The 26,409-nt window shown below is 40.6% G+C and overlaps 1 protein-coding gene across 1 annotated transcript in view; it reads left to right on the forward strand.

Moving 5' to 3' along the window:
- The window catches only part of LOC122564024 (low-density lipoprotein receptor-related protein 2-like), a 109,787-nt gene that overhangs the window by 8,706 nt on the left and 74,672 nt on the right, over window positions 1–26,409 (forward strand). The window contains exons 9-22 of the mRNA XM_043718478.1: window positions 3,741–3,965; window positions 4,358–4,476; window positions 4,556–4,695; window positions 5,719–5,860; window positions 7,311–7,454; window positions 9,616–9,738; window positions 14,898–15,020; window positions 15,428–15,796; window positions 18,095–18,217; window positions 18,290–18,406; window positions 20,773–20,892; window positions 22,048–22,176; window positions 24,951–25,122; window positions 25,542–25,766. Coding sequence (XP_043574413.1) covers window positions 3,741–3,965; window positions 4,358–4,476; window positions 4,556–4,695; window positions 5,719–5,860; window positions 7,311–7,454; window positions 9,616–9,738; window positions 14,898–15,020; window positions 15,428–15,796; window positions 18,095–18,217; window positions 18,290–18,406; window positions 20,773–20,892; window positions 22,048–22,176; window positions 24,951–25,122; window positions 25,542–25,766 — 2,271 coding nt within the window. The remainder of the gene's footprint in view (window positions 1–3,740; window positions 3,966–4,357; window positions 4,477–4,555; window positions 4,696–5,718; window positions 5,861–7,310; window positions 7,455–9,615; window positions 9,739–14,897; window positions 15,021–15,427; window positions 15,797–18,094; window positions 18,218–18,289; window positions 18,407–20,772; window positions 20,893–22,047; window positions 22,177–24,950; window positions 25,123–25,541; window positions 25,767–26,409) is intronic.

Below are 26,409 nucleotides of genomic sequence, written 5' to 3' on the forward strand. Positions count from 1 at the left end.
GTAACTTCCCTCCCCCGCCCCACCCCCCCCCCCCCCCCCCCCCAACCATGGAAAATCCACTTGTCTTGCACATCCCTGGGTGCTGGGTCGTTTAACATGGCCATCCACTTTTTTGGATCATCAGTTGCTAGGATGGTGACCTTTAGCTTGTGTAGCTCATGAGGTTAACTTTCCACCCCTCCTGACATCCTCCATCAGGGGGAGTAATGTCCTACTTCAGCATCTATGCTGCAGATCTGTTGCTTTTCCTACCAAGTCTCTGGCCAATCCTGCTAGGAAGCTAGACTATAGGAGCTCTTAGTGAGCAAATTTTAAGTTTCTTTGACCTCTTTACAATTTTCAAATTATTGATGCTGTCTTGCAGTAAACTAAAATGTGACCAGTTGTCATGTTATCTTATTGCATGTGACATAATCTCTTTCCTTACCAATTTCTCAGCATAAATGTTGAGGGATGCTCACTATATAATATACAAATTGTTTTAGTTTAAGCTGGGTTTGTGCCTGTGACTTGTATTCTAAATATGCACACCAAAGCTGTATTAAAAGGCCATTGAACTCTTCAGTAACATGACCAATCCTTTTTTTTTTTGCATGCTATGGCAACTAATACAAAGTTCATCGTTATCATCAGCATTGCATCCTATTCAACCACCAAGTAAAACTTCCCAGCTGAAACTTGCAGAAAAGCAACAAAATACTAGTTTCTAATTCGAAGGACAGCTATTCACTTTGAAGTGTAAATATGTGGCTGAAGGTTACAAAGACTTCTGAAATTGTAAACAAAACATTCATTTCTTTCAACTAGATGTGGGAGAATAAACCTAACTGCTGATTTAAAGGTAAAGTGCTTTAAAAGGATAGCTGGAACTTAAACACTGTTAAATTGAGGTTTTCCCCTTTGGGGTAATCTTAACTAGCTCTTAAGCTGTGGGGTGATGGGTTGTTACCAATGTTTCTCAGGGAGAAGGGTCACTTGTGTCTGAGGCTGAGGGGTGACTTTATAGGGGTTTACAAAATGAGGGGCATGGATAGGGTAAATAAGCAAAGTCTCTTCCTTGGGGTCAGGGAGTCCAGAACTAGAGGGCATAGGTTTAGGGTGAGAGGGGAAAGATATGAGATGTACAGGGCAACTTTTTCATGCAGAGGGTGGTACATGCATGGAATGTGCTGCCAGAGGATGTGGTGGATGCTGGTACAATTGCGACATTTAAGAGACATTTGGATGGGTACATGAATAGGAAGGGTTTGGAGGGATATGGGCTGAGTGCTGGCAGGTGGGACTAGATTGGGTTGGGATATCTGGTTGGCATGGACAGGTTGGACTGAAGGGTCTGTTTCCATGTTGTACCTCTGACTTGGCAGTTCTTAATTCAAATCCATTGAGATTACATGTGAGGCTGCAGTGTTTTGTATACAACACCAATGGCCCAGGTTTGATTCTAGCCTGGTTTCTGTGGGATTTACATGTTCTTACAAAGTCTGTAGTGGGTTTCTGCTGTTCAAAGTGCAAGTTGGGTGGATTAGCCATGCTGAAACCATCTAGTGTGTAGTCTAGATGGATTAGTTATGGTAAACATGGAGTTACAGGGTATGATAGGGAGCTGGGTCCAGGTGGGATACTCCTCAGGGTTGATGTGGATTCAAAGGGCTGAATAGCCTCTGCACTGTAGGAATTTTATGTTCAATTTTTTGTGTAGCTTGCAAACCTGCATCAGACAACTGTCCCAATCTCAACCTTCTGTATACAACACATGGCAGTTTAATCACTGTGGGTGTCACTATCCAGAACAGCATTCTGTCAATCCCTGACCTGACTCCTAACTGCCCTCTGGGCAATTGCATTGCTGTGGGTCTGGAGTCCCATGTAGGCCAGACCAGGTAAGGATAGTAATTTTCCTGCATTAAAGGATATTCAAGAACAAAGTGGGTTTCTCCTGACAATCCAAAGGATTCATGGTCCTCAGACCCAATTCTCAATATATTGAATTCAAATGCTGCCATGGCCCCAGGTCCTTGATCACAATCTGGGTCTCTGGATTAATGGTCTAGTGATGACACCACTAGGCCACCATCTCCCATTTGTAGATGAATTCCTGAAGGTAAGTGTGTCCAACAATGCTACTTCTGGGGGACCTTGGATTTTTAAAACCACTTTTAAATGCGGTGTGTGTTTGCTATCGAGCAAAATCTCAAGGTATAGCTTGTGAATGAAACACTTGAACACTTTGACCAATCAGACATTACGATTCTGGTCCATTTTTTATTAACTCACTAACATGAGAAATTTCAGTAACTGCTGTTGCTGTCTATAGTATTGTCATGTGCTTTCTCTGAAGGGCAAAATCTCTTTACTTAATCCATTCTGAAGTTAGTAATTCTCAGTGAACAGTCTAACCATATATTGCTATTCCCACTTCCCCTAACTGCCTCCTGTATGATCAAAAACTTGTGCTTAGTAAAATTTCTAATTCTTGCTGCTTGGTTCTGTTTTGCATATCTTTCGTTCTTACTGAGGTGTAAAGTCCTTGCTGCTTAATTCTAGTACTGCGTACAACTAGATTCTGAAATCCAAAAGCGAAGGTTTGTAAGTAAACTGTATGGGGAGTGAAAGATCTTTAGTGATCAGAGGTTAGAGACATGTTGCTGAAATGGTGCCACTTTTAATTTAGTCATTTTGGGATGTAAACTTTAGTTCAGTGCCAGGGCTACCTTCTCAAGTGCTGGTATATTCTTGATCTGCTGTAGATATCAGTTGTACACTCTTAGTAATAAGCAACTCTGCACATCAAAAGCTCCATGCGTAGCAAACTTCCAGCTTGCACCTATTTGTGTAGCACAATGGAATGTTATATACTTTTTTTGTTCCAGATGTGGAAATGGATAACTTGATTGTTTTGCAGTAAATAGACATCCTTTAACTTTGCCTCTTAATCTGATACATTGCTGAACCATGGCTGCTTTGCTCCAGTTATAACTTGCTAGAAATTTTAATTGAGACAAATTGGACGCAGGCCAATTTTGGAGAGGGGGTGAGGGCAAGCAGGAGGTGCTCTTGATCCCTGTTGAAACTTTATTGCTGGAACAGCACAGCAGGTCAGGCAGCATCCAGGGAACAGGAGATTTGACGTTTCGGGCACAGGCCCTTCTGGATGCTGCCTGACCTGCTGTGCTGTTCCAGCAATAAAGTTTCAACTTTGATCTCCAGCATCTGCAGACCTCTCTTTCTCCTCTTGATCCCTGGCCTTGAACAGACACTGAACATAGATGCAGAACCTCTGTCCATATGGTTCACCAGCCACTTCCCTCAACATTGTACCCATTAAGTCAGGATAATGAAATCCAGGTTGCCAATGTATAATAACTTAAATATTAATCACTGCAAGCACCGTCTGGACTCTTAACAGGAACACTTTGATACTTTTAAAACCTGAATTTGTAGCCTTAATGGTTTATCCTACTGGTCAACGATGTTTAATTCCTTTTGAAATTCTTCTGGATCATAACACCGCTCTTAGATGTTGTAATATTCGATTCTGTAGCATTTACAAATTGTGTATGAACTTTGGACCAATGCAACTTGCTTTGTACCTGCTAACAGAGCTCTTTCTGGTATCAATGCCAGTGGGTTGTGATTGAGATTTATTCCAATCAACTAGATTTTATTTTCTAATTTTTTTACAATTTGAATAAACTGTAATCCAGTTTGCTTAACTTTTTTTTTTTTCTTTTTGTTTTTAGTGCATTGATTAACAAACAAGATGGTACAATTGAGATTTCAAGAATCTTCAGTGATTTGTACCACCCTGTGGGAGTTGCTGTAGACTGGATTCATGCCAACATTTATTGGACAGATTCTGGCACTAAAACACTTTCAGTGGGCAATTTCAAAGGAACAAAAAGGAAGATCCTCTTTGAGAACAACCTAAAGGAACCAGCATCTATAGTAGCTGATCCATTAACTGGGTATTGAGAAATTTTTTAACTGCTATAATCAATAGCTTTGATTTAAATAAAAGCCTTTATTAGCAAGCAACAAAATTAGTTTCAGTTAATTACATTGCTAATATTTGGTGGATTTAACATTTTTATTCAAATGTGTATAGGATGGCACAAAGGTCTTAGAAATTGCAAGGTTTTGGCATTCTATTTGTTGACTAATCGCTTGCTGATACTGCAGTGGGTTTGAATGATGTGTAGGTTCACACACCAGACTCTAGGCTGAGGAGCTATTTACACTTAATGTAGCAACTTGACTATGGGAACCAATACCATATTCCTCAATGGTCATGACTAGCAATCTAACATCTTCATTTCAACTGCAAGCAATTAACTTTGTTTCTTTTTAAATTGAAAAGGTTTATGTACTGGTCAGACTGGGGTGAGCCAGCCAAGATAGAAAAGGCAGGAATGAATGGTGCTGATCGCCAGCTGTTTGTTACCAGAGAGATTTACTGGCCAAATGACATTACACTTGGTAAGTGGACAACTGGAGCCTGCTCTGCCAAAAATGCTTTCAGATCTTGTACACTAACCTCTTTTAAATTTATTCACAGATCTTGTGAAAAGCCGTTTATATTGGGTTGATTCAAAGCTGCACACACTGTCAAGCATTGATCTAAATGGTCAGGATAGGCAAACTGTATTGAGATCTGAAGAATTCCTTGCTCATCCTCTTGGTGTAGCACTCTTTGAGGTAAGATTTTTTTTTTTTTCCCGGCTCCTCAGATGCTGCCTGACCTGCTATGCTTTTCCAGCACCACTCTGATCCAAAGCCATAACTTTATGGCTAACATCCCAAAAACAAACTGAGGTAGGTGCAAATGATGGAGGACAATTTAACATGTTGGTCTCCTTTAGTACTGTATGCAGTCTTGACCTGTTATAGGGAGGATATCAAACTGGAGAGGGTTCAGAAAATTACCAGAATGTTGTGGGAATCGAGTTAGAGATAAAAGGGCTGGGACTTCATCAATGTAAGAAGTGAGGGGTGACCTTTTTAAAAGTCTCTAAAATCAGTTATAGATAAATGAAAGGAATCTCACTAGGGGTGGTAGGGAGAAGTGGGCAAGTGTTCAAACTAGTCTTAAGGTGAGTGGAAGATTTTTTTAAAGACATGAGGCAATTTTTTTTGTGGAATGAGCTGCCAGAAGTGGTGGATGCATGTACAGTTACATTGTTTGTTTGCAAGACAACTGGATATTCTTGTGAATGAGATTTGGATGGATATGGTCAAAGTGTGGCACTGGTAAAAGGTGTGCTGTGCTTTTCCAGCACTCCACTTCTGAACTGACACTCAATCTGCTGTCCCCACTACCTCTCCCATCCAAAGTTGGAAGAATTTGGGCCAAATGAAGGCAGGTGGGAATTTGGTTTGGAAACATGGCCAACATTAGACTAGTTGGACCAATGGATCTGTTTCCATGCTGTAATACAATGCACTAACCATTTTACAATAAGAAAACACATGTCATTGTAGCAAAACTTATTTAGCACATATGGAACATTTGTGGTGATCTCTTAAGCATATAACTACTTTGACAGTGCACCTGTGCTGAAGATTATTCCCAAGCTGTTTTGAGAAGTTTATATATTTTTGCTTATAGTTGTATGTATTTGAAAAATTAAGGTCGTTGAATTCCTTTTGTAGAGGACTAGTATACTTGCACTAGAATCCAAACACTATAGTTAAATTCCTGAATTTTAATTTTTTTGATAGGATCATGTCTTTTGGATCGATGGTGAGAATGAAGCTATTTATCGTGCCAATAAATTCACAGGGGCTAATGTAACTACTATAGCCTCCAATCTTGATGAGCCTCATGATATTATTGTTTACCATGAGTTAACACAACCATCAGGTATCTTTTTAATTTTTCTATTTTAAAGAAAATATTAAAAGTTGCCAATTATGAAATCTCATGCTCCACATTCAGTGTAAATGCACTGCAGCACTAATGAGCTGTATAATTTTGTTTTTTTTTGGACTAAACTTAATAGATCTCCAGTATCTTGCAATTCTTTGAAAATTTGATCTAAGAAAATTCAAAATAATTTGAAGTCTTTATTGTCATAGCCCATCTATCAATATGGTAAAATGAGCGTGCACATTAGGGAAGGCAATATTGTAGTTGCATTCACTGGATGATTATTTCCGATAATGTTCTGGGGATCCAAGTTTAAATCCCTTCGTGGGAGATAAAGTCTAATGGTGTGAATCCAGTCAACTTGTTTAAAAGAAACATCCGTTCACTATATCCTTTCCTTTAGGAAAGGAAACTGACTCTGGAGTCAGAGGCCAGACCAGACACCAATGTGGGTGACTCTAACTACCCTCTGGGAAATCCGGCACAAGCAATAAATGCTGCCTAGCCAGTGACAGACACCCCATGAATGAGTAAAGAAATCTTCAATGTTGAAACTGGCCCTTAATCTACTTTGTCTCTGCATAACCAAAATTAATCCAAAGAAACAATGTCTATTCCTTACCTGCTTGTGACCTGTACTTTTCTATTGAAAGGTGTGCCTCTTCAGGTGAATTGGCCATGTTAAATTGCCCGTAGTGTTAGGTAAGGGGTAAATGTAAGGGTATGGGTGGGTTACGCTTAGGCGAGTCGGTGTGGACTTGTTGGGCCGAAGGGCCTGTTTCCACACTGTAATGTAATCTAATCCAAAGAAACAATGTCTATTCCTTACCTGCTTGTGACCTGTACTTTTCTATTGAAAGGTGTGCCTCTGCTCACTCCCACTCTCTCCAAATTATGAATTCTCAGACAGAACTGTCTGTCTGGTCTCCAATGTGACAGCCCTTGGAATAAGAATACATAATTGTAGTGAGGGGTCTATAGGCAGCTCTTTTTTTTTTTTAAATCCCTGTAGTTGGATAGCTGGAAGTTCCCCAACAATTCACTAGTGGGGACAGCTTGCATACTGTTTTTCCTAGTCTGGTATGCTAGCTGGTTGAACTTGTGTCTGCATTAGCTCTTCAGCCTTTTAGCTGATCTCTTAGACCCAATAAAACATCAGTCTTACCATGTAATTTAAGTTGCCTTTCCAATTGAGGACTGGCATTTGTGAAATGGTTAAGGTTGACTTGCATGACCAATTCCTACTGCAATTTAACAATGTGAGGAGAGCAGAAAATCTTAACTTGGTTAACAGCTGTATTGAACACATAGCAATGTTTGAATTTCTGAAATAAAGCTTGGATATTGACAGTTTATTGAGCAAACTTAATGCAGTACAAAGTAATCTCCATTCTATATAATATGCCTGGCTTCCTCAGTATTCTTCAATGTACTTTTTTGACAGGTAAAAATCGATGTAATGGGAGTTTGAATGGAGGTTGTGAATACATGTGTCTTCCTGCTCCACGCATTAGCATTCACTCATCAACATACACTTGTGTCTGTCCAAACAATGTAGATGTGAATGCAGATGGAAGGTCATGTGCAGGTAAAAAGCCAAGCTTGTGCTAAATATTTTGTGGTATAGTCTAAAGGTTGCCCTCACTTGAGCATTCGGATGGTGTAAATCTACTGAAAATATCCTCTAATCTGGAGATCAAATGTTTGATTTTTATATCAAACCAATGGGCCCTGAGGAGGGGATTCTAATGTTGATTATTGTATCCTTTATTTTAGACTTTCTATCCATTGAAACCCCAAGCCAGTTTGTAATGTTGAATTTGAAGGTATAGTTAATTGCAGTGAAGTATTAGTACAGTGTATGTTAGATCCACTGTTTTCCATGTCAGTGGCTGTTCTAGTGCAGCTCTAAATGGATTTGAGGTCAAATGGAAATTGACAGGGAACTCTTGCCTGGCTGGACTATGCCAGGCACAAACTTACCAAATGAACCATCTCAGCCCTTGGGCATTACTGAGTTCCTCAAGGGAGTGTCCCAGGTTCCATCTTGCTTCATCGATCACCTTCCCTCCATTTTGAGCTCATGTGAGGATGTCTAGCTATAATGGTAGCTGAAAATGTGGTGCTGGAAAAGTGCAGCAGGTCAGGCAGCCTCCAAGGAGCAGGAGAATTGACGTTTTGGGCATGAGCCCTTCAGGAATTCCTGAAGGGCTCATGCCCAAAACGTCAATTCTCCTGCTCCTTGGATGCTGCCTGACCTGTGCTTTTCCAGCAACACATTTTCAGCTCTGATCTCCAGCATCTGCAGTCCTCACCTTTTTTCTCCTAGTTATAATGGTAGCATTTAAGACTCGTTTTGAATACTAGAAATTAACCCTTGTCCATAATGCAGCATGACTTAAACAACACCCAGGCTTGGACTGATGACCACTGGCAAATGATAGTCACACCAAATGCTGGACAGTTGACATTTTTTTTCCAAAAAGGAATCACCTTTGACATTCAGTGACATATTATCATTGCATCCCTCACTGACCTCTTTGGGGATTACCATTGAACTAAAACAGAACTGGACAATCTTTAAAAGAGCAGGTCAAAGACTAGGATTATGGAGGCAAGTATCCTGGCTCCTGACACTTTAATGCCTACCCAACATGCACAAGGTAGGTGTCTGGAGTGGATATACACTTTGGTGTAGCTTTGACAAAGTATCCATCTGATATACATTCATCAATATTCATTCCCTTCAGCAGCAGTGTACCATCCACAAGAGTCATTGCAGTGACTGACCCAGGCTCCTCATCCTTTTTCTTTTCTATGGTCCTTCCAAAGCTACAGCTTTTGCCTCTGAAAGATCTCTGGCAGTGCATGAATGAAAACAACACCTAAAGTTCCCCTCCAGACCACGTGCCCTCCAATTTGGCTATCTATGCTATTCTTTCCTTGTTGAATACCAGGATTGTAACCCCCTTTCCTAATAACAATCTAATGTTTGCTGTACTCCAAGAACTGTATTGGCTTACAATGGCAGCTTACTATTGTCTCCAGGACAATTACACACATGTAATTCCAGCCAGAAACACATCCAATGGACAAAATCAAAAAATGGAAAATGACTGGCGAGGTATTTTTAAAAATCTATTACTTTCACAAAAGATTTGGGCTGCTCCTAAACTTTTTAATGTCACAATCATTTCAAAAACTTGCACAAAGATCTTTTGTCACTTTATAGATTTGTGCATCTGAATTGGTGAATCCTGTATTTTCTTCTGTTTTTCAACTTCTGTCTTTTAAAATTACTTTCAGATTCAAATTTTAACACCTGCATGTTGAACACTAATGTTCTGGGTTGTGAATAGCCACCTTTTTTAATATAGCTTAAGGTGAAGTATTGTTAAACTCTTTTCACAGTTGGTGCTAATGTTCTAGTAAATACTAGTTCAGCAACTAAATATTGAACCTCTGTTTTAGATTTGCTCTGACTAATGTAGTGTGTATGGGTTGCCTAATGCTGCTTGTTCAGGCACAATGTGTAGGGCTCTCGTGATGAGTCTCTTGGTTCAGAGGTAGGGAGTCTTAGTTCCAGGTGAGAGATCTAAATATGCTGATTTTATGTATACAACACTTGCAGGTACATGTATTCAGCCACAGTGTTACCTCTGAGCAGATGTTCATGACTGTTTAAATCCTGCGATTTTCTTAACTTTAAAATTTAAGGCCTAATTAAAATATTGACTATTCTTTGGTAGGTGACACAATGTGTGGAGCAACAGCCTTTGTGTGTCCTGATGGACAATGCCTCCCCCTCAGACTGAAATGTGATGGCCATGCTGACTGTGAAGATGGATCTGATGAAATCCCAGAAGAATGTTGTAAGTATTTGCTGTTGTGTTTTTTTTACTGTAAAAGAATAGCCACATTGCATTGGATAACCACTCAAACTCAAGGTAGTTTTGATCTTGCTGTTTTGAATGGTTAAGGTAACACTTTAGTCTGTATGATCATTACAAAGGAATCATTCATCCTGAAGGAAGAGTCACTGGACCTGAAATAGTAACTGATTTTTCTCTCTACAGTTCTGAGTTTTCCAGCAATCTGTTTTTTTGACTTATAGCATCCACAGTTTTCTTTAGGGGTTAACAAATTCTCCCTTTATTTTAAGATGACAAATTTGTTTAGCATCACTTAACTTTTGGATAGCTAGTTTGATGTTAGTTCAATAGATGTTATTCCTTTCATGGATCTCTAACAAAATGGTAGTGTTTTGTCTGATTGGCCAGTGAGCCGCTTAGACACACTAACTGCAATACCTCACTGTTTGCTTTTTCTCCTTGTGTCCAAACTGCTTAAATACTGAGAGCACTAGCCATCCACCTCACCAACCCTCACCAACCAGCCATTTCAGTTTCTGTCTGGTACCTAAACCAGGTACTCTCCTCTAAGATATGTTTGTATACAGTATATGAAACAACTCTTGAAAATATGTTGCTGACATTCTGGTTTTTTCACTCTGCAAAACACCACATCCAACTAACTCCATATTAGTTCAGATTAGCTAATTGAGATCACGGAGAAGGCAACATGAACTATGGGCTCCACAAGATGTCTGTCTGGTTGAAGATCGTAATGTTGAAGATTTCACATTTTCTGTACAAAACGAGTAGTCCTAATTGTGTGAATGGCCACATTACAAGCACAACTGATCACACTATAAAACCACTTCTGATTGTTACCAGGAGGATTAGTGCTGCATAAGAGCAAAACTACCTTTTTTGCATTTTCCAGACTCTGGCTCACTTTACCTATTACAAACTACAGAAGGAATGTGCTATCTTGCATAATCACTGAACAGCCTGCATACTGGTGCTGCAGTAATACTGAAATGTCTGAATTGTGGTGGGTACCACCCCTTTTTCTGCAGCATCCTGATGGTTGAAATACCACCTGGGTAGCTGTTAAAGAAATCTGCATCATACTACAGTTAACTGTTTTTAAACTTGAAGCTTTGCCCTTCTTTTCCAGGATAAGATGTAGACTTCCCATTTGAATCTGCACCAATGAGATGGCTGATCTGAATAATCAGTGCTAGTGTCCTGGATTAATTTGATTAGATATTTAAAAATCTATTTCTGCCTTGAATATTCCTTTTTAATGGCAGCCTTTGCAATCCTCTGCAGTAAACAAATTTGAGTTTCACTGTACCTGAAGCTCCCATCTTAAATGAGCTGAAAAATGTGTTGCTGGAAAAGCGCAGCAAGTCAGGCAGCATCAAAGGAGCAGGAGAATCAATGTTTCAGGCATAAGCCCTTCAGGAATGAGGAGGGTGTGCCAAGCAGGCTAAGATAAAAGGTAGGGAGGAGGGACTTGGGGGAGGGGGTGTTGGGAATGCAATAGGTAGGAGGTTGAGGTGAGGGCGATAGGCCAGGAAGAAGATTGCAGGTCAAGAAGGTGGTGCGGAGTCAGAGGGTTGGGGACTGAGAAGGTGGGGGGGAGGGGAAATGTGGAAGCTGGAGAAATCTGCATTCATCCCTTGTGGTTGGAGGGTTCCTAGGCAGAAGATGTGTTCTTCCTCCAGGTGTCATGTCGCCATGATCTGGCAATGAATGCAGATTTCTCCAGCTTTCTAATTCACTTGCGCGCCCCCCACCCCCCAATCTCAGTCCCAACCCTCAGACTCAGCACCGCTGCCTTGACCTGCAATCATCTTCCTGATCGCTCTGCCCCCACCCCCTCTCCAGCCTATCTCCCTCACCCTAACCTCTTATCATTCCCAATGGCCCTCCTTCTACCTTTTTTTTATCTTGGCCTGCTTGGCACACCCTCCTCATTCCTGAAGGGCTTATGTCTGAAACATCGATTCTCCTGCTCCTTGGATGCTGCCTGACCTGCATTCTTCCAGCAACACTTTTTTCAGCTGATCTCCAGCATCTGCAGTCCTCCATTTTTTCCCATCTTAAATGGTCAACTAGTTACTGAGATTTAAAGTTTGTTTAAAACTACCATAAGGGAAAATGAGCTTCTGCATTTACCCTCTAAAGCTCTGAGTCAGCTCTTCTTAACTGAGGTACAGACCGTTTCTTTAAGACAATCCCCTCCATACCTGGGAATAAATTTGTATTCCTCTCTAGATTGCCTTTGCATTAGGGGACTGAACAGTTCAATACACCCAGCTGTAGCCTATGTATTTCTTTAGCAAAACATCCCTATCTCTTATTCCATTCATTCTGAAATGAAGTCTCTCTTTAATCTCTCTGTAATTTTCCAACATAAATTGACTTTAAGCAAAAATGGTAGATGTGCCTGCTTTTGGCCCATATCCCTCTTAAACACTTCCTATTCATATACCCATTGAGTTTGCTTGTTTGTACCAGCCTCCTACCTCTGGCAGAATTTCACTTTGTTCTTAAACTCTAACATCCAGAGATACTTGAACTCAAAAACAAAGGCAGTAGTTGTGCAGATTCACTGCTGTCTGTCAGCAGTGTAGATTTCTTTGGCTAACCGTGTAGTCTCCACTCTTGTATTTCTCTCTTAAATGCTGTTGTTTTGATCTTTTGAGAAAAAGTTCCAAAACAATGCAACAGTTAATACAGTAATCACTGCTGAAATTCAAAGAAACCACCACCTTCAACACCTAAAATACTAAGGCAGTTCTTAAGGCCACCATTTTTCCTATCCTCCATCTCGGATTACCCAGAATCCTTTGCTTAATCAGCCAAAATCTGTTAGCTGCTTTTTTTGTACCTATTTGTCAAAGTATGCTCATTCCACTTATCCAAGCTAGAACATTTTAATGCAGTGTCTGCGATGATTGGCTGAAATGACACTTTCCCCAGGCCAGTCCTAGCCCCCCTCCCATCCCAACCTTAGCGTTTTATTCTAAGTAGCATTGTGTCATACCATTTTATCAAACCTAACATGGTATTATGGCCCAGACCACACCCCCTCAAAATGTCAAAGTAGCTAGACCAAATTTTTATTTTGAAAGGTAAATGTTAGGTGCTACATTCCAGATACAATTCAATTGGTCAAACTATTCAATTAAGTAAAGCACTTCATTCAAACACTTTAAACTACAACAAAAGAATTCGAGTTTAGTAGTATTCTGCTAAATATTCCAATAATTAACTGTTCTAATGTGTTAACATCCCACAAACACCTCCTAGCAAAAGGCAAATTAGGAAATAAATGCAAGGAATCAGTGAGTCAGGCAGCATCCTCTGGTGAGAGTAAGCTAATGTTGAGTCTGTTCATCAGAGCAGATTTGGAAGGGGGAGTAGCATTCGTAATAGTGGAGGATGAAGTGCAGCCAAGAAAGGATGTTGGTTCAGATTGAGCTGCATGTGAATGGCTGAACAGTGTTTAAGTGGGAGAAAGTGAGGACTCCAGATGCTGGAGATCAGTGTCAAGAGTGTGGTGCTGAAAGCACAGCCGGTCAGGCAGCATCCGAGGAGCAGGAGACTGTGTGTTTTAGGCAAAAGTCCTTCATCAATGGTGTTTAAGTGCCAAACAGGAGAGAACAGTCCTGCTGAAGTGGGGGAAGGGAAGAACATTGTGATAGTGGATGTAACAAAGTTAAAAGGAAGGGAAGGAAACCAGATTCTGTTTGTCTCTCACATTGCAATCTCCAATCCCAGTGGAAGAACATCAAACTATTTCAAAGTAGAGTTGGGAGAGATTTACTGCCTTCCAATTTGTTTTTAAACACCCCAAGGCTTTTCAAGTTCTTATAGACTGCTCAGTACCTGTCTCTATCTCTAAAACCAGGGGAAAAACTCTTCTTAATGCTACAGCATTCAGTGGTAATTCAAATTTTGCACCTACTCCTTCCCCTCTGTCCTGATTTTTACCCCCTTCAAAAAAAACTAAAACTTGCCATGTATTTTCCCTGAAGCCCTATTGACTCCACTTGATTTTGGTACACTCTTGATGTTCTTTTCTATAATAAACTCTAGCATTTTCTTGGAGACAGATGTTACGCTAGCTGGCCGATAGCTGCCTGTTCTCTCCTTTGTGTATATGGGTGTCATGTTGGCTGTTACCAAATCGTCTGGGGCTTCCATCTGCAGCTAATTTAAAAATCCTCTGTACCCCAGCTGGTCTGGAGAATTGGGGTTTAGCTCCATTAATTTCCATCTTTAGCTATGTATTTGTTTGTTTCTTTTTATACCCCTATTGATTTCAGTATTGTTGGAATGATGTCCTTTTTGATTTTGTTTTTGTATAATTCTGGTTTTCCCAAAGTAGCCCATCTTTTTGAAGATGCCCCCTTTAAGATTATCCTGATAAGCACAATCAAAGATTCAAAAGTCTCAATCTCTCCAATGTTTGAGTTGTGTACCAAGTAATGGGCTGCTCCATTAATGTAGAGTTTAAACCAAGACATCAAGCAAGAATTGTTTTGAACACTCTTAGATGTGATGCCAAACTATTTACCAGAAAAAAGGAATGAAACCCTTGAGCCAGAGGGTAGACTTTCCCCTGCCCATTCAGTAGAGAGGTAATTGTCCTGAGTTTATGCTCTTAATTTTTTTTTTTTTGGATAGCATGTCAGACAGATGTCTTCCTCTCCCTCAAATGGGTGTGGAAAATCTGACACTAATCTTCAGGATAAGTTGGTGAGCTATCCTGATGTCTGAAGCCAATATTTGTCCCTCCTCTCTCAGGGTTTATACTCATTACTGTTTATCGGAACTTGCTGTATGCAAACTGGCTGCTATACTTGCTACACTACAGCAATTGTTGCACATCAAAGTGTTCATTGATCTTACTACACCTCCAGTAGTTGAGGTGACTTTAAGTTTAGCTTCACCCACTGATCCTACGATGTTGAAGAGGGGAGTACCTAATCTCATACTGGGTTTCAGCATTAGCAGGCAATATAAAATGCTGACGTTGCAAAGCTTGCTATTGGCCTCCACATTACTCACCTGTGGACCTTGCTGATCTTTCTCTTTCCATTTAATTTACTGTCCACAAGTGCAAAGTTTCTACAAATATAAAGATGCTTGCTTCAATGTGCTCTTTCTAGATATGAGCCTCTGTGCTTTTGATGAGGTAAGCTGTGGCCCTGGGTCCCTTGAATGTATTCCTGTTTATTGGAAATGTGATGGAGTAGAGGATTGTGATACTGGCAAAGATGAAGATGGTTGTGGTAAGTAGATTTTTTTTTTTTAACCCACCAAAAGTCTTTCCTTTTGATCTTGACACTTGTATTATATATAAGCCATATAAAACTCATCAGTTGAACAATGACTTTGCATTAACATTTGACCAATTTTTGGAGCTTTTTTCCTAGCTTTCTTTAAACATTTGGTGATCTCAAACTTTGAACCATCTGAACGTGATCTAATAACACTGCAGTATTTCAGGTTTACAAATTTGAAACCTCTTTCCTCTTGAGTAGCCCCAGTTAGGATGTAGTCTGTTTTTATTAGCATTTGTGCCTAAATGTATATAATATTGTAACAGATTTGGATTAGATTTATAGCATGTCATTTAGATGTTGTGAATTGTTGACTGACTCCTTTTGATATACTTAAATGTCTCGTTCATATTCAGGCAACCTTACTTGCAGCACAGAAGAATTTGCCTGTGCCAGTGCCAGATGTATTTCCATGGCATTTGTTTGTAATGGTGAAGATGATTGTGGTGATGGAAGTGATGAGGAGAACTGTACATCAATCGCCTGTGGGCCACATGAATTTCAGTGTAACAATTCTGAATGTATCTCTTCGCACTGGGTTTGTGACTCTAATGTTGATTGTAGTGATCGATCAGATGAATCTCCAGTTCTCTGTGGGCATCCCCTTCCTCCTGTGACTTGCCCTCCTGATGAGATCTATTGTGGCTCTGGTGAATGTGTCCATAGTCGATGGTACTGTGATGGTGATGCTGATTGTCAAGATGGAAGTGATGAAGTTAACTGTCGTAAGTGGTCAAGTTTCTGTTTTAAAACAAACTGCAGATACTGGAAATCTGAAACAGCAAATGTGAATCAAAGGTCACTGGTCCTGAAATTGTTCTCGCCAGATGATGCAAGGCTTGCTGAGTTTCTCCAACTTTTGTTTTATCTTTTTAGGGTAGAAAGCTTCAGGTTTTGGTTAGCTGTGCTAATAAAATGGTGTGGATTGTTGACACTTCAATTAGTTTGTGTAAACCTGTTTAGGATGCCACCGGTTTTCTCAATGACTTTATTTCTGAATAGAATCTTAGTGGAAGACCAGCAGAATGTGAAAGTTAGTGTATAAGTAGGAAGTTAATCTGCATTCATTCTACACTTGGAAATGAACTATGCAGTTAAAGAAGTCATTATCTTGTCTCCACTACCCAGTGGAAGTGTATGGCAAGCCTTCATTTAAGGGTAATTTAAGGAACATTTCTCAATCTTTGCTTATGTCTTCTGCTCCAAGCTGAATTCGTCTGTACTGCTGACATTCTGTCCACATAATCTAATATAGATGGCATCCAGCACTTCAGATTATTTTGGACCAATCTGATCAATTTCCATTCCAGTTTAGTCTGATTTTAGAGACTTCTAGATTCTCTCCTTCAAATGAGATTTTGAATAAGTCCATTTATATTTTTAACTTCTCTGAAACAATCCACTTCTAATGAAGGCTAATGTGGCTGAGCCACAAGCTAATCCTTTAAGCTTTTGGCAAAAATGTCTGGCACACAGTTTAGGATTTCCCTTAGTCCTATCTTTCACATAAGCAAGAGGATAGCTAGGGAAAGGGCAGGGTCACTCAAGGACAAAGGGTGGAATCTGTGGAGCTGGGGAATGAGCTACTCCGTTTACATTAGTACATTCCAAGGAGCAGGATATGATGGATGGTGGGTCACAGGAGGGTGTTGAGCCATTCCAGGGTATGCCAAAAAAGTGGTATTGGATGTTTGACCAAGCATTGCAGCAGGTTCAGGGGGCTTGTCTATCTCCTCTGCTTTTAAGTATTTCAGTGCTCTGCATTCATCAGCTCTGCAGGAAGTCCACTCAAGACTATCCAGAAATTTTACCTAATTGTAAATGACTGAGCCCCTGACTTAAGTGATCCTTCCAGAAGGGAATATCAATCCCCTCGTAAATGTCAGGACCCCTTTGGATTGAACATGGAAGATATAGTTAAGAGCAACAGAAATGACTTTCCGACACAGCAATTCCTCTTTAATTTTGAGTATTACTTTCAACTTTTTAAAACCACTACTAAGTCTCCTTCCTCTAATGTCATGCGAGATGTAGCCTCACCAGTGTCCTTTATAATGGAACACAAATCCTACTTTTTTGTTTAATCACAAATACAAAACACTTGTGATCACCTCCATAAGGACAGCCAAATTCCAATGGATTGTGAGCCCTGTAATCCCTCATTAGTTTTAAACTGCTTTCTCAGCAATTTCATGTTATCCCACTGTGTACTTAATCTGCTACATCTTGGCCCATACTTTTTGTAACCTCTATCTTCTGTACAGTTATACTGCCCACCATCTTCAGGATAACTGGCAACTGTACCTATCATCCAAGTTATTAATTGTAAACAATTGAAGCTTCAGCATTGAACTGTGGCATACCTCTGCCCTTACCTACTTGAACAACCACTGTCTATTATTTCCCAATCTCCTGACACCGCTCTTGCTCCGTGGGTCTGTCTTTCTGCAATAACTTCACTTCACTTCATGTGGCAGGTGCTTGGAAGTTTGGTTCTTCCAGTGAGCTGAATAGAATTGAGGTGTTAGATGAGGGAACAAAGAACTTGCCACACTGCAATATCTTGTGTTTTTAAAACCAACATTTCCCCCCCCCCCCCCCTCACCAAACCACATGGTTCCCCAATGCAACAGACTGGACTTGTCATGCAGCTTTGTGTTCTATGCAAGTGTAACATTTTGGCTGTTTGTAGCCAGTATCCTTCAACTTTCCAAGATTTGTAATAACATTGGCTTGGTATGCATATATAAATAGTTAGATGCACTAAATTTAACTTGCAATGAGCTGGCACTTGTCAACTGGGCCTGCTGTTTGAATTTTTTAAACCTAAAATAGAATTAAATCGTGGTATTAGCAAGATACTGAGTTTGACTACCTGGAAATGAGGTTCTAATTTAGGCTTGTGCATTCTGATTCATGGCAGGCTGACTAACTTTATTTTCATAAATATTTTAAGCTGTTACATTCCTTTTAATGGGTTGAGTGCCAATGAACTGACAAATGGATGTTTGTTTTGTTTAAAGCTCCTATAACATGTCGACCAGATTATCTTCCTTGTGATAATGGAAGCTGCATTCCAGAAAGCCGCCAATGTGATGGATTTCCAGACTGCATTGATGGCAGTGATGAGTTGAACTGTAAGAATGGTAAGTGTCGTGAGTCCACTGTTAATTCTCCATCTCCATTCTAAGGTGCTGACCTAGTTTGTTTACCTTCAGAATGCACAGGACCTGATGACTTCAAATGCCAAAATGGAGAATGTATATCTCTAACCCAAGTGTGTGATCGACATCAAGATTGCAAGGACTGGAGTGATGAGCCCCTCAAATACTGTCGTAAGGACTTTTTTTCTAAATGTTCTGTAGCCAGAATTACTTGAACTAAGTTCTGAAATATTCCCATGTTTCATCGCTGTAGTAGGATATTTTCTAATCTACCTGTTCAGATTTTTAATACTCTGGAGCAGGTAGGACTTGAACCTGAGCCTCCTGGTCTAGAGGTACAGACATTGCCCTTGTACCACAAGAAACCCTGCAAATGTGGTTATTTTTGATCAGTTATAAAACCTCCTGAAGCAGCTGGGATTTGTATTGAGCTATCTGGCTTAGACATGGGGATCTTGTGGCAGTGTTCTTCTGTTTAAATTGCCTTCCACCATCTGCATCTGCCACAATCCATCTGTTTGGTCAGTTTCCCATCCTTCCTTCAGTTCATCAAGTGCTTTGTTTCTGCACTAAATCTCCCATTCCTGTTCTCATAGTTTTTGACTTTCTGCTCCCCACTCCCCAGCAACTTGCTCAAATTGATTGCCATGAGGACTTGATGCCTCCCTCCCACCCCCAAATTTGCTTGACCAAAAATGTTCACATTTTCTTTTGCCTTGGACTCTTCTGCTCCCTGTTGGCAGCATGGCTTCAGCTAGATAGCTTCTTCCTTCCCCATTACCCCCCCCCCCCCCCACCCCTTCTCTTGTCCTTTTTTTATACTGCAGCTTTAAAACTTGTTTTAAGCAACTTTTCCCATTATTTCTTGCACACTGATTTTAAGATTTTGGTAAAGTGCCTGAGTTTCTCTAACCTTTTTTGGGCTTGGTAACTTCAAGCTCCCTTCATGTACATCTTTGGCTTGCACACAACTGCCTCAGTTACATGGAGTAACTTCCTGTTTTTACGTGGGTGACTTGTAATGAATTAATCTGGCACTTCTATAACCCACTTCAGATGAGACTGATATTTGTATGGAGTTCACGCTATCTACTTTTGGATAGTATCATCCTTTTTTCATAGCAATGATTTTAATATGTGACTGAGTTACTATTACTCGCATAACAATGTTGAGGCCTCTTCAGAGGTTGATTTTTGAATCAACAGTTGCCGAGAATAGAGTTTTTAGTAAGATGTTGCCATCGTCCCCTCTTCCTGTATCGTTTTGGTGCTGCATGGTCACTTAATGCACGAAAGAAACCACCTAGTTGGAGCAGTGAAATTGTGTAAGACATTGAGCAAATTGCTAGGAAGGTCTCTGTGCGACAGGGGAGGGTAGTGGAGGAAACACTTAGGTCAGGGGTGAGTGAGAGGAGCCTGTAAACAAGTGGCTTAAAACCAGTCAACAAATCAACCTGCTTGTTAGTTGGAAACCACTAATTGATTACTTGGCTTTAGGCTACATGTATCCAAGAAGTCAAATGGAGAAAAGTAGTGGATGGTTGTAACAAACACTACTTTAAAATGCAGAACAAAGGATAGCAAAATTCATTTAGCCTCTGCTCAGTTGGTATACTCCTTTTTTAAATTGACAAGATTCAGTGCATTAATTGGTTAACTAGCTTGCTTGCAATTGTTAAAAGCACAGGATTGCTCCTGCTCATAACTAACCTGTATAGAAGTGTACTAGTTTTCAAACCTGTAAAAGGTGCTCTACCACAAACTCACCAGGAGAAAACAACAATTTTTGTAGTTCTGTACTTGTAGTGGGCAGTGTGGTCATAGACCCTTCAGACCAACTCTGCTGTGCTGACCATATCCTAAACTGATCTAGTTACATTTGGCCCATATCCCTCACCCTTCATCAACATTAGCTATCCAGATACCATTATTAAATGCTGTAATTGTACCCACCTCCTCCACTTCCTGCTCATCTTGTATATGTACTGTCCTCTGAAAGTTGCCCTTCAGGTCCCTTGTTTTAAATCTCTCCTCTCAAACCTGTGCCCTCTAGTTTTGAACTCCCCTACCCAAGGAAAGACTTTGCTATTCACTGTGCTTTTCTGGCCATTATAAACTTCAATAAGGTCAGCCCTCCTCCAATACTCCCTGGGAGGGGGGAGGTGGGGGAAGGAAAGCACCAGCCTGTTCGGTGCCTCCTTATAACTCAAACCCTCCAATCACAGCCACTTAGTCTTTTCTGTACATCAAGCCTTATCTTTTTCGAAAAAGGGTGACCAGAATTGTATGCAGTATTCTAAGTGGCCATGCCAATCCCCTATACAGTGAAACATTACCTCTAGCTCCTATACTCAGTGAAGGCAAGGTACCAAACTCTACCTTCACCCTGTCTACCTGTAACTCCTACACTCAGTTCAGGACTGAATATGGTTCCCCTCAAAGTATTCAGGACCATTAAACCCATTTATACATAGTTAAATTTGGAACCAATGATTTGAGCCTGGAAGATAAAGCTATTTTTGTCTTTTTTTCTCCAGACCTAAATGAGTGCCAAGTTAACAATGGAGGCTGCTCTCACATCTGCAGAGATCTGGCCATTGGTTATGAGTGTATCTGCCCTACTGGCTTTGAATTGGTCGATAGAAAAACATGTGCAGGTAATTTTGTACTGATTTTGCTCAATACAGATTGATTTATGAAAGTGTAATTTAGCTATTGGTTCAAGACTGCAGTGTATTAGATATCCTAAAGTAGCAAGCAATAGCAAAATCAATGCCTTGAAGGGTACCTTGAATTGCCATTAATCTTCCACATCGGATCATAACTGACCCAAAAGGTTACTGAAACAACTGCAAACTCTGTAGATACATTAAGATGCTGTGTATTAGTCAGTCAAGATCCTTTGTAGTGGCTGTAGAACATAAAATAGCTACTTGCATAGATAGCTTGGCCTGTTTTGTTTTTGCTTTAGTAAACTGACTACCTCCCTAAGAAACAAACCCAGTAGTGCCCCTAACAATCCCCTCCCAGAAATCTATCCTTCACTAAGTCAGGTCTTGGATCTCCCTAGCTAACAATGTTGGAGTACCTTTTGTCTGAGAAGAATGTACGCCGTACCTTAGCAAATAGAAACGGAAACCCATCTGGTTTACCATTGTCCTTTTTTTAGGGAAGGAATTAGCCATCCTTGTCTACTCCAATCTACGTGATTCCAGACCCACAGCAAGGTGGCTGACTTTCCTGCCTTTCTGGGCAATTAAATGTTGGTGTACCCAGCAATGCACTCACCCCATTAATTTAAAGTACAAATTACTTGCCTTCAGTTTTTAAAAATGGAACTGATTCCATATTCACTACTTATGGAAGAGTTCTGAACATCCAGTACCTTGCGTGTAGAATTCTCTCCTGAATCATCTGGCCCTTAGTGTCCAATATGGCCCTGTTTTGAGAATACCTAATCGGTGAAAAGTTTATCTACTGTCTTGGCTTGTCTTCCAAGATGTTAATTGGATCATTCCTTTAGCTTAATCTGAAGAAGGAAAAAAGGCCTAATTTGTACAATCTCTCCTCCAAACTTAACCTCTGAAATAAAGTATCATTTTTGTAAAGTTATTGTTCTGTCAAGGCCAATATAGCCTTCCTGAGATGTGGTGTCCAGATCTGCTGTCGCACTCCAAGTGGCATCTCACTATTTTGTACAACTGCAGCATAACCACTGCGTTCTCGAATTCCAGTTCTCTAGATGTAGCCAGCTAGAAAAAGACATATCAAAGTCTTTGCCTCATTCACAAATGTTCTTGGTTTTTTTTCAGATATTGATGAATGTCAAGATATTGGAGTCTGCAGTCAAACTTGCATTAATACAAACGGAAGCTTTAAATGTGAATGCTTAGCAGGATATCGCTTGGATACAACTAATCAAAGCTGCAGGGCAGTTGGAGGCAAGTAAAATGTTTCAAGTGACTTGCTTACAAGTGTTCATGGTTCTGGGCAGAATGCAGATTGCTCTGCTCTGTTCTAGTCTCCAGTGGGATTTCAAAAAGGGTCAAGATTGACAGGTATGGTAACTCACTTGTAGCAAACAGGCTTGAGCTGAGTTGTATTGATGTAAAAAGTTTTTGTTCCTAACGATTAATTGTTTGGTCAATCAAAAGTTCAAATACACACACACCTGCTTTGTAATTGGGGGAGGCAACCGCCTAGTGGTGGTACTGATCATTACAATCCAAAACCCCAGGTAATGTTCTGGGGGACCTGGGTTTGGATTCTATTACTGACTCTAGAATTTAGAATGCAATAAAAATCTGGAATTGGGAGTCTAGTGGTGAATAATTCACTCAATTGTCCAAAAAAAAGCACCTGGCTAACCCAAGTCCCCCCTTCCAGGGAAAGAAGCTGCCATCCTTACCTGGTCTGTCCTACATCTGTCTCCAGACCCATAGAAATGTGGTTTAACTTCTAACTGCTCTCGAATTGGGGATGACAATAAATACTGCTTCATTAGTGACCTCCTCCATCCTTGAGTGAATTTTAAATGAATAAAATCCAACTTTCTGCCTAACTCGACATTGTCAAGAATGTAACGTTACCCCATTACTCCTCTCGTGAATAGCAGATTGGGAATTCACAGCTGGCCTTTGTAACTTGCAGTGGTTAATAATGGTCCATGCTGTTGTATTATCACTGGCCCAGTCTCTCCCCTTGTGGAAAAGTAAAAGGTTAATTTGAAGTTACATTTTTTACATGGTAAAGAGTTAGCAGTCTAACACTTGGATGAACAGTACAGCATAGGAACAGGCCCAATGCCTGCTGTACCATTCTAAATTAATCCCACCTACCTGCACCAGGGCTGAATCCCCTCTTTGCTTCTGTCTACATGCATCCTAAACATTGATATCCAATAATCTGCTTTGCCTCAATCTCCTAAATATTCCCCATCACTTTTTAACCCTATACCCCCTAGTATTTGACACTTTCCACCCTGAGGAAAGTCTACCTAACCTTTCCTTGCCCCTCCAATTTGTATAACTATCAAGTTGTCCCTCTTGTTGGTTTTTTACACAAACATCTGCATTTAATCCAATTTTTCTTCTACAGCTGATGCCCTCAAATCCAGGAAGTGTCCTGGTAAACTATTTTGGACCCTCTCCAAATCTGCCTCTTTCCTTCTGTCGTGTGGCCTATCTGGAGTCGTATAGCTGCAACATGTCTCTCACTTCTTCTATACTCCATGCCCTGACCAATGAAGGAGGAGAAAATGAGGACTACAAATGCTCGAGATCCGTGTGGTGCTGGAAAAGCATAGCTGGTCAAGCAGCATCCAAGGAGCAGAGTCTGGCTTGAGCCCAAGGTCTCCAGCAGATTCCTGATGACTAGCTCATGCTCAATGTCTATTCTCCTGTTCCTTGGATGCTGCCTGACCAGCTGTGTATTTCCAGCACCACACTTTCTGCAACCCTGACCAATGATGGCAAGCTTGCTGTATGTTGTCTTTATCACTTTTATTCACTTGTTGCCACTTTCAAGGAGTTGGGGACATGTACCCTATGATCCCTCCTGAATAGGGGTCCAGCCATTTATATATTATCCTCTCATTTGACATCCCAAAATTTATTTGCCATTTTCTGCCCAGCTTCCTAATTGAACTAATAGACCGATGTAATCTTATGACCTTCCTCACTATCCACCAATTCTTCATCTACAACTTACTATGTGATCAGTTGCATTTTCATCCAAACAGTTTTTTACAAACAGGTCCCAGAACACGATGGATCATAAACCTCCAGTCAGGAAATCACTCCACCCCCAGTTATCCTAATCTATGACCAAGCCATTTTGTACCAACTTGGTAACTTTCCATGATCCCATGTGATGTCATCTTCTGGATCAGCCCACCATCCAGGACCTTGTTAAATGCTTTACTAAAGTCCATGTGGACACCATCCACTGCCTTAACCTCAGGTTTGAGACAACTCCTACATAAAATCATGCTGATTATTTCTAAAGTCATTCTTTTCCAAATTTGGGTAAAATTTGAATTCCAAATGTCCTTAATCTCTCTTCCCTACAGCACTGACTGTCCATAACTTTGACCCTGTTTCCCATTTGAAAGGAACATAGGCTATTCTTTGACCTCATCTATGGCTAAAGATGCATCAATCCCTGTCCAAGCCACAACCTCCTTCTGAGGAGCTACTTGAGCTGAGAAGTCTGTCGAGGAAACCTGTTCGCTTCAGATGTGAACAATGCAACTGTCAGGATCTAAATGGTACACTTATTGTACAAGGAATCAAGATTGGATTAACACATTACACTTCTGTCTGAGACTGAAGGAGGCATGGTGGTGCCCATTAAGTGGAGGCAGTTTTGCTTAAACTCAATTGGCTGGAAGTATTTTAGCTCCAGTTGGGATACAAACCATTACCTACTTACTGACTAGCACAGATTTATAATCCTGTGTAGTTGACCTACTTGAAAACTAAAGGTGTTGATCTTTGCATTGTGGACAGAGCTGGGGCATGCAGAAGCTGAAGGGAAAACTACAAATGTAGATCTTTGCACATTTTTGTATGGCTGTGAATTTTTATTTCTAGTTAAAGCTAAAGTTCAGCTTAGATTGCACAAAGTCATTCAATATGAACATTGCTGAAGGCTGTTTTTGAATATTTTTCTTTCAGATGTTTTGAGTTTCATCCTTGTCTATTCTCTTTCCTAGACAAAGAGCCTTATCTGATCTTTACTAATCGTCACGATATTCGAAAAATGGGGCTCTATCACCAAGAGTATACCCAAGTAGTTGACCAGCTGAGAAATGTAGTGGCGTTGGATGTTGACATTTCAGAACAGCAAATCTTTTGGGTTGACTTGGGTCAGCAAGCAATCTTCAGGTAACTAATCTGGTGGTAATAATCACTACAGCAGGTTTTTTCAGAAACCCTTTCAGATGGTCATTGCTGCTTTTGGGTATTCCAGGGCAGTTTGTCTTTTTTTTTAATTTAGCATCATGATTAATTTAACAGCACATTTTCAGCTTTACCCTACAGCATTTCAGCAATTATAGTATAAGTATTTGGCTTATGCCTGAAACGTCGATTCTCCTGTTCCTTGGATGCTGCCTGACCTGCTGTGCTTTTCCAGCAACACATTTTCAGCTATTAATCTGTTTACTCAACTTTTTAAAATTGAGACCTTTTCATTACTGCAGTTCACTTTTTGGTTTAACAAAAGATTTAAGAGGGCATATTTTAATGTTGGTCCTTAGAAATTCTTGCCAAGTTTGACAACCTCCTTCCCTTTCCTTCCTTAGTTTGTTCATGTCTGAAGAGAAAAGCAAAACGGGTATCACTAGAGTTATTGAGAATGTAGGTATTCCTATGGGGATTGCTGTGGACTGGATCTACAAGCATGTTTACTGGACTGATCGTGGTACCAGAATGATCTCTGTGGCTACATTTGATGGAACTTTAAGGAAGACTCTGTTTGATACTGACCTGAGAGAACCAGCTTCGTTGGCAGTTGATCCATTAACTGGGTAAATTGTTTTATTTTCTTCCCCCACTAGAACTGCATGTACAGGTTTTGATCAAATCCATAGAGGGTCTTGTTTTTGGGTGAGTGATGTTGGAAGTCATGGGAAATGGAGATATACTGTTGAAGACAAGCCTGGTATTCTGTCACATAAGCTTACTGCAACTAATCACAATTCCCTGGAGTCTAATTTTCAGGTGGTAAAGGTTGGAAAACCTGGAGTTTACCTAAAACCTGGCTAACAAGGTTGTCTTGCATGATAGTAATAGGCAGTTTGTTAACTTGTTTCCTGACTACCTGGTCAGGTCCACACAACCCACCCTCCCATCCTGGCACCTTCCCCTGCCACCGCAGGATCTGTAAAACCTCCTCCCTCACCTCTATCCAAGGCCCTAAAGGAGCCTTCCACAGCAAAGTTTTCCTTGCACATCCACCCATATCACTTATTGTATCCATTGCTCCCGATGCGGTCTCCTCTACATTGGGGAGACTGGGCGCCTCCTAGCAGAGTGCTTTAGGGAACATCTCCAGGACACCTACACCAATCAACCACACCGCCCCGTGACCCAAGATTTCAACTCCCCCCACCCCTCTGCCGTGGACATGGAGGTCCTGGGCCTCCTTCACCGCCACTCCCTCACCACCAG

The sequence above is a fragment of the Chiloscyllium plagiosum genome, chromosome 2 (genome assembly GCF_004010195.1).
Source record: "Chiloscyllium plagiosum isolate BGI_BamShark_2017 chromosome 2, ASM401019v2, whole genome shotgun sequence".
NCBI classification, from domain to species: Eukaryota; Metazoa; Chordata; class Chondrichthyes; order Orectolobiformes; family Hemiscylliidae; genus Chiloscyllium; species Chiloscyllium plagiosum.